This window comes from Brachyistius frenatus, unplaced genomic scaffold, assembly GCF_029030835.1.
Source record: "Brachyistius frenatus isolate BFR_SWC_R1_liver_20210118 unplaced genomic scaffold, ASM2903083v1 Contig_38, whole genome shotgun sequence".
NCBI classification, from domain to species: domain Eukaryota; kingdom Metazoa; phylum Chordata; class Actinopteri; family Embiotocidae; genus Brachyistius; species Brachyistius frenatus.
The window spans coordinates 212,763-220,918 of record NW_027210637.1 but is presented as its reverse complement, the minus strand read 5'-3'; the positions used below and the strand labels follow the sequence as shown (position 1 = coordinate 220,918).

Below are 8,156 nucleotides of genomic sequence, written 5' to 3'. Positions count from 1 at the left end.
GTCTGTCATTTTTTTTTTTTTTTTTTTTTTTTTTTTTTTTTTACAAAAACTATTGCAGCCAGATATTGAAATAGAAAATTCCTCTTCATCCTAATGTAAATTTGAGATGCAATTCCCTTCGGACGTTATATAATAATTCTCTATTCTGTCAGAGTCACAGTGAAAGCTGTTTTGTACATAGAGCTGCAAAGATTAGTGGATTCATTCATACGTTTATTGACACAAAATGAATTGCCAAATTTTTTGATAACTGAATAGTCGTTCTGACCCCTTTTTAAATAATACAAAACATGTTTAAAAAAAAACAAAAAAAAACTCCAGCATCTTCAATGTGAATATTTTCTTTTATTTGCTTTGACTCATAGAGAACACAATCGACAGATTAATCGATAATGAAAATAATTGTAAGGTGCAGTCCCTGTTGTGTCACAGCAGTGTTTGCACTGGAAGCGGTGGCTGCTGAGCATGAACAAGTACTCGCTATCTAGCAGTAAAACACGAATGAGCTCCTCTTTGAACCGTGGAAACAGTTTTGTAACACTGCAAGCAAAAGTTGATACCTCACCAGCTGCCCAAAACGTGTTTATAGGAGTTAGTTAGATAGCTGTTAGTTTATGAAACTGAATACCAGACTTTCTGCTCCTCAAGATATAATAATAATAATAATAAACTTTATTTGTATAGCACATTTCATACAAGAAATGCAGCTCAAAGTGCTTTACAGAAAGAGAATTACGTGCAGTGTTTCACATAAAAACAGATATAAATTTTCTTTGGGCTGTTTGCTGGGAAACCTCCAATAAACCAGCAGCAGATGATCTCAGTGTTCTTGAAGGCTCGTAGTTCACCAGAGAATATATATATATCCCAGTCATAGATGATGCCAGTCCAAACTTTGCAAAAAACCCTGCAGACGCTCACTTTACTCGGTGATATTCTTGTCTCTCTGCTGACCCCTGGTGGAATAATCGGGCAGGTGCTGAAAAGGAGGGAGGCGGAGCTTCTCAGGACAGGTCTGCTTGCGCGTGCAGTTTGTCCCGAAGGTGTGTGCTCACGCGCCGCTCCTCCCTCCGGTTTCTCCAGCTTTCTCTTTCCTGGATACCAAAAATACAACTTGGCGGTTTTCTTTCGTGCTGTTGTTCCCGACAGGGTCTGTGTCCTCTTGACATCCAGGAGCGACAGCACCGCCTGTGTCTGACAGGACTCTGAAACCTGGACGGACAGTCCGGCAGGTAGGTTACCACCACTACTATTACGTTGCTGCTTAGGAGTCAAGAAATAGGCTCACTTTTCTTGTTAAAAAAATCAAATTTTTCTTCGTTTGTTATCCAACATGTTCAACAAGTTGCGACAATAGTAGTTTTAGCCTCTATATTCAAAATGTTAACAATGTTTATTGATGTAATAATGTCAGAAATATTGTGATAAAAAACTGTATTGCCTATTCAGTTTATTTTTTTTAATTTTTTTTTTATATTTTTATTCCGAGACGCAGTAGGCTATACATTAATGGCTCTATTAAAGATTAATATGATTAAAGCCTGGAGGGTTTTTCAAAAAAAAAAAAAAAAAAGAAGAAGAAAAAAGATAACTGTGCATTTCTATCTTACAGATAGTTTAATTTCGACAAAGATGCACATTCAGAGATTTTACATTTAGCTTGGAAATGTTCTAACATACAGAAGAAATGCAGTTTTTTAAAATTTTACTCACTGGGGAACCAAAAAGAAGAAACACCGGGTGATTTATTTACGACTTGAAATTTATTTCTAAAGGGCTATTTATCAATTTTCTTGTGGTAAAATAATTTTAAATATAAAACCAAAACAGTTGACAGTCTTCCTGGAGATGGTTAAGAATCTGCAGCTTTTTTTTTTTTTTTTATTCCAACATGACAGCAGATTAATTCAGGGAAACCACTTCCTGTAGTGGTTGATTGAAAGCAACACCTGCACACTCTCAGTGTTATGATTTAAAACAATTGAAAGTTCTTACTAGTTCATACAAAGCTAATGACCACCTTGTACCTGCAGGGGGTGCCAGAGGTTAACGTTGATGTCATTTGTTTATGGGGACGAATCACGCACAGCTTCATGTCTCCTAATGCGATCTGAATTTAGAAGTAGAAGTCAAGTTTGAGCCTTTTGAAGTCCAGTCATTGATGGACCAATCGCAACGTGTCCAAACCAAGTCAAATCTAAAGAGTCTAAAATTGTGAAGTTTGAACTCGTGCATACAAAGACACTTTCAATCATGGAGAAATGACGGCGGCATTCATCTGCTGAAATTAAATGAAAATTTGCTTCTTTTTTGCAGAAATAAAATGCAGAAGGAGAGCCAAAACTGCAAACTTTCAAATTCACCTTTCCAACGGGGTATTTAAAATTGTTTCAGTGACTTATTTGACCTCCACAAACTGATCTTAGCTTCTCTATCTTTTAATCCACACGTTTGAAGGCTTCTTAACGGGTTTTTTTTCTCCCCCCCCAGCAGTTATTCAAAATGTGGTTGGTCGCCGTTTCCCTGCCGCTGCTTCCCGCCATCGTCATGGTCTCCAGGCGTTACGGCGCGCAGGTGGCCTCGCTGTGCCGTCGAGCTCTGGCCTGGGCAACGAGGTTGGCGCGAGGGAGGGCTTGTGTCAGGAGCACCCACGCCTTCGTCTTCTCCAACTGCACCCACGGCAAAGCCGACAGCGTCCTGACGACCTTTGACCTTTACGCCGAGACGCACCGGTCTCTCTGCGTCGGCCCTCGGATCGGTGAGCGAGCGTTAGAACGGGTGCATGAAGTAAGAAGCACCGAATCAAATCTTTTTGACTCCCACTTACTTTGTTTTTCCATAAACCTCAGAAATATATTGCAGATTTTCTTAAAGGACGTTAGAAAGGCAAAGCTAAACATTCTCATGAACTGAGCTTTAAAGTCAGGGTTCAACCTCGGATAGCACAAAACGTGGCGTAGTCGTAGGTGGAGTGATGGTGACGTTTGTTGCGCTCGTCTCCCAGAAGTGCAGATTGGTGGCAAAAAAAAAAATAATATTTACAAGTAGAAAAAGGTACCAACAAACAACAACAATGTTTCCAAACAAACAAATTCTAAACCGAAAGGTTGCACAAGTCAACAGTGTCTCAACAAAGTAGCTGTTACCTTCTCTAACTTGGCCCACACTGACTCCTCCATCCTGAGGAGACCCCTTTAAATGGAGTAAGCCCCTCCCATGAGGCTAATTGATTATAATAAATCTATGGTTTGTCTGCTTACTGCAGAGAAATAAAACAGAAAACAATTTTTTTTTTTTTTACTTCGCTGCACTGAGCCCAACAAATCTCTCAGATAAAATCGTGAAGCGTTGTTGTTTATCGCCCGGGTTTATTAGTTTATTAAGTCATTGCATGATGCTGTAACATAATTTATGAGCAAGTTTCAGAATAACTAAGACACTAATCAACATCACGTGCTGCTCTAAATTCCTCATCCGTGGCGTAACAGCCACCGTTTATGATCCAAAAATGTAAACTCCACTCCGTTGATGTAAGCTGACGAAGAAGGATAACGCCAGGTGTGTTTCTTGCGGGCTCAGGTGAGGCGTTGGATGAGGCGGTGAGGCGCGTCCGCCCCCTGCGGTCGCTGGAGCTGGGGACCCACTGTGGCTACAGCTCAGTCCGCCTCCTGCGTCTGCTGCCCCCTGCTGGCAGGCTGATCACAGTGGAGCTGGATCCGCTCACAGCAGATCTGGGGGAGGAAATCATCCTGGTGGCCGGCTTCAAACACTCTCAGGTACAGTCGGGGAAGGATTCAAAAAAAAAAAAAAAAAAACATCCCAATGAAAGACGAGCAAAACTGACAACGGTGACTGAAATCCAGCTGTGAAATTTTAAACCTTCTTTTCGCTCTCCCCTCATTTCTGATCTTCCTCAGTTCCAGGTGTTGACGTGCAGCTCGGCTGAGGCCATCCCGACGTTGCGCTCACGTCTGGAGCCCGATCGAGGGGCCGGCGGCGAGGCCTTCGATCTGGTGCTGATGGACCACGATCCCCAGCAGTACCTTCCAGACCTGCTGGCCTTGGAGAGAGAGGAGCTGCTCTGCCCCTCCGGCTGCTCCGTGCTGCTGATCAAGAGGAACCAGAGCGCTGACGACCTCGTGGGCATCCTGGATCACATCAGATGGAGGGCAGACTGCTACTGCATCCAGACTGAGCTGCAGTTTATGATGGAGATCTTTTACCGCAACGAAGGTAACAGCTAAGGTGTGGACTTTACATACTACTTGTGTTAAGTATTTTATAATGTGTTAGTGTTATAAATGGGGTAATGAATGGAGTTTGAGTAAAGATTTATTTCTAGTAATTAAACAACGCAAGGTTATTTGTACAGTACATTTCAACGACAAGGCAATTCAAAGTGAAATAAAAAGAAATTAAAAAACAACAACATTTAAACGGTGCGTAAAACATTAAAATGAAAAAGAAACAAGATAAAATAGGATAAAAGGAGTAGTGGAGTGTTAAAATTTAAAATACAGAAATAAATTGCAGTGTAAAAAAATTAATAAAGACTGCTCTTCTCTGATTGGCTGTTAAACACAACAGGAAACACACGTGATTCCGCCAAAATAAAACGACAAAGGACACATTTTTCCATGACAGCTACACTTATAAATAACAGTCGGTAATTAAATCGGAATCAAAATATTTTTTCGCAGGCTAGTTGGTTTCATGAAAGGCAGCAGCAAACAGAAAAAAAAAAGAAGTCTTTAAGCGTGATTTAAAGGAGCTGAGAGTTTGCAGCAGACCTGCAGGTTTTCTGGGAGTTTGTTCCAGATAAGCGGAGCATGAAACCTGAACGCTGCTTGTCCATGTTTAGTTCTGACTCTGGCAACGGTAAAGCAGACCTGTCCCAGACGACCCTGAGGGGGGTCCGGATGGTTCATGAGGAAGCAGCAGATTGGAAATGTATTGTGGCCCCAAAGGATTCAGATGATTTATAAACCAACAGCAGGAGTTTATAGTTGCTCTGTTGTTCGACTGGAAATTAGCCTCAGAACTGGAGTGATGCGAAACAAGTATTATTTTTTATTACAGTATTGTATGTAAAACAGCAGTCATGCTATAAATGACCCTCCAGTTCTCAATCATTTTTAAATGACAGATGGTTTTGGTGGGATTCATTTTTTTGTGGCAGCATAAGAAATTATGACATATTTCAATTTTAAACATTTCACTTCAGCTTATTTCATCTGCACACTGAATCATATGCAGTTTAGCCCTCCCCCCCCCCATACAATTAAGCCCATACAAGATACAAAACAATGTTTTTTTTTTAACGTTAGAAAAATCCCAAATGTGCTCACTCGCAATCACGTCACCTCACAACAAAAGAAACAAAAGAAATTTACCAGATGTTGGACCACAGAGGAACCACTGGATGGCACTCTCTGCTTTTTTTAAAAGAACATTAGCTCAGATCTTGAACTGGCTCTGACATGTGGAAGCCTTTAAAGGGAAATACCACCCATTTTAAGGACCTCCGTGTTATCTTTGCACACCAGGAAATCTTAGTTTATACAAACTGGAAACATAACCTTGAAACTTATAATGTAAACACCCCCCCTCCCCCTTTTTGTTTCCTGATTTATTCATCTTGTTTAGACACACACTCTGTCTCCTGTCCATGTTGTGATATTTCCCATCAAACCCCAGTGTCAGTATAAAATAAAACATTTGCAGGGAAAGTGCTCCCAGTCATTCATCTCTCTCCCCCCCCTCCCACCCCCTCCCCTCTTTTCTGCTCATGCTCAGCTCTAAATGGCTATCACGTCTAAGATTCAGCGTCCCAGAAAGCATCTCAAAGAGACTCTCGGCGTTGTTCTTCATCGGTGGACTTTTTTTTTTCTTTCCCTGCGTCTAATGGCGCCGCCGAGGCTTTCAACACAGCTGGAAGGCCGTTACATGCTTTACAGACAATTTAGTGCCCAATTTCAATAAATAATATTTGCGCAATAACGATTTAATTAAACGCAATGTTTCCGGGAGCCTCGGGGTGGGTTTAGGTCGCAATTGTTGCACAACGGCACGATGAATGCTGTAATAACTCAAATTATACGAAAGTTAGAGCAGTTAAAAGGGGGAGAAAACGAGCGTTATTAAGTTTAGGGCCGTACACAGGAAAGGGACCGGAGCCGTTCAATGTGTCCACAGAGCAAAAACGGGTAATGGGGGGAGGGGGGGTGTGTGTGTGTGTGGGGGGGGGGGCTTTCATTAATACTTTATAATCTGATACTTTGATCACTATTTTGCGCAGCGGGGGAAGTCGTGATTGTATTTTCCTGATTTAAACTTTGAGGGGAAAAGGTGTTAGACTTCCAGGAAACTCCGATATAAAGTTTTATTTTTCGTTTATCAAGACGACTGCCCGGCCGTCTGCGTTTATAGCGGTGACCCTTATTTCAGTTCAATATGAATTATTACCATACGAAAACAGACCGCGGGCATGAGGGTTATTGTTTGTGATTGTTTGCTCTCCATCTGGTAACACCACCTCTAATATGGAGAACTGCAGCAACACAAACAAAGTGATTAGTTTTACAAAGTTTTTATCTTCACAATAACAAAATTAAAAAAAAAAAAAAAAAACTCCTTTAATTCCAAATTAAGACGTAGCATTTGGAAAAGGAAAAAAGGTGACGCCCACACCGAGGAAGTGATTGCCTGCGTGCAAGCGAAAGTACTGAATATTATTATCGCTAATTAGCAATCTGGAGCGTTTCACTTAGGAAAGAAAATAGCAACATCCTGGGTGCGTGTAATCATCTTTTCATCCATTGTAAGGCGTTTGCAATTTGTGCTTTGGAAGGAAAAAAGAGCTCGTTTCTCGATGGCAACAAAGGGTTCTGCTTTTTCCAGCTTTGTAAATATTTACAGCGCGTTTATGAGCCGGTTAAAGCGTTGTGTTTGAATTCTACGACAAAGAAAACCAAAAGGAGAGATGTGACCGTAAAAACAGGGTTTTAGGGGCTTGCGCGTATCTCTTTCTCGTCGAGTCACATCTCGGTGGACAAAAGCTACGTGTATTTATGCATTTCTGTGCAGCTTTTGTGTTTATATTTACATATTTGGACATCTTCTCCGATCTCAGCACGGATAGTCCCCGAAACTTCCCACGAGACGAGCGTTCCGGCCAAAAAAACGCCAGAGGTGATTTAACGTTTCCTTTCCCTCCATTTAGAGCACCGCCAGTGTACACACTGATGTACAAGCATATGTAAACACCGTGCTCTGTGACCACCCCAACATTTGCCCCCTTCTTTCAACTCTAACCTCCCACCCCCCACCCCACCAATTGAAAAAAAATCTCCAATTTTAATGGGTTCAATTTTCGGTGTTCCTCCCTCGCCGAGCTATGAAGTGCACTCTGTGCGACGGAGGCCCGAAGAGCGGATGTAAACACAGCTTTCAATTATAAATCAAACCCCTAAAAGAGCCACGCTCTGCTGCCCTCGGGCTCTCCGCACAAAGGCACGGCCTTCATACCAAAACAACCCACGTTGCACTGCTGGGAACTTCTGGCCGCCTATTCACTGGGATAAATTCATAACCGAGACAGACGCTCCTTCACTGGCTGTGATTTTTGTGAGTTATGCGGAGGATGTTATGCTCATCTTTTGTGTTGTGCCGGCTGCTGTGTGGCTGCTACGATCCTACGTGACACTTAAAGCAGAATTTAGCCTGATTCCTTTGACGTATGTGCAAATTAAAATGACCAGATGCGAGATATTCTGCAGCTTGTATATATATATATCACAGTTCATTTTAATTTCATGAAAAAAATGAAATACTATTTTCTGACCTAATCTTTTAGATTAGTAGTTCTCACCTGGTCCAGTCTCAGGACCCGTCATTAAGTCATGATCCAGATTTTGGAGCCATTCAAATTGATTTCCAAGAAAAACTGTGAGGTAATCCAAAATATGCAGTTAAAAACACGAATTAAAAATGCAACTAAGCCTAAATGATATAAAAAGGCAACAGAGAACGGCAACTGGACGCACGCTGCATTATGGGAAACATGTCCTTCAAAATAAAAGCGGAGCGTCATAAATTCTGGTGATTTCATAAACAAAGTTAGTTTTTTGGGGGTTTTTTTTCCTCAACTTTTTTTT

At 41.5% G+C, this 8,156-nt stretch overlaps 1 protein-coding gene across 2 annotated transcripts in view; it reads left to right on the top strand.

Moving 5' to 3' along the window:
- The first annotated feature begins 1,199 nt into the window (after positions 1-1,199).
- The window catches only part of LOC138622719 (catechol O-methyltransferase-like), a 63,394-nt gene continuing 56,437 nt past the window's right edge, over positions 1,200-8,156 (top strand). Inside the window, exons 1-5 of one of the 2 annotated variants that reach the window (XM_069701700.1) lie at positions 1,200-1,232; positions 2,317-2,375; positions 2,494-2,758; positions 3,580-3,776; positions 3,918-4,233. In XM_069701700.1, the coding sequence (XP_069557801.1) occupies positions 2,503-2,758; positions 3,580-3,776; positions 3,918-4,233 (769 nt within the window). In that variant the 5' untranslated portion in view covers positions 1,200-1,232; positions 2,317-2,375; positions 2,494-2,502. Of the gene's footprint in view, positions 1,233-2,226; positions 2,376-2,493; positions 2,759-3,579; positions 3,777-3,917; positions 4,246-8,156 lie in introns of those variants that run through there. The other variant, XM_069701699.1, reaches the window with a different exon arrangement.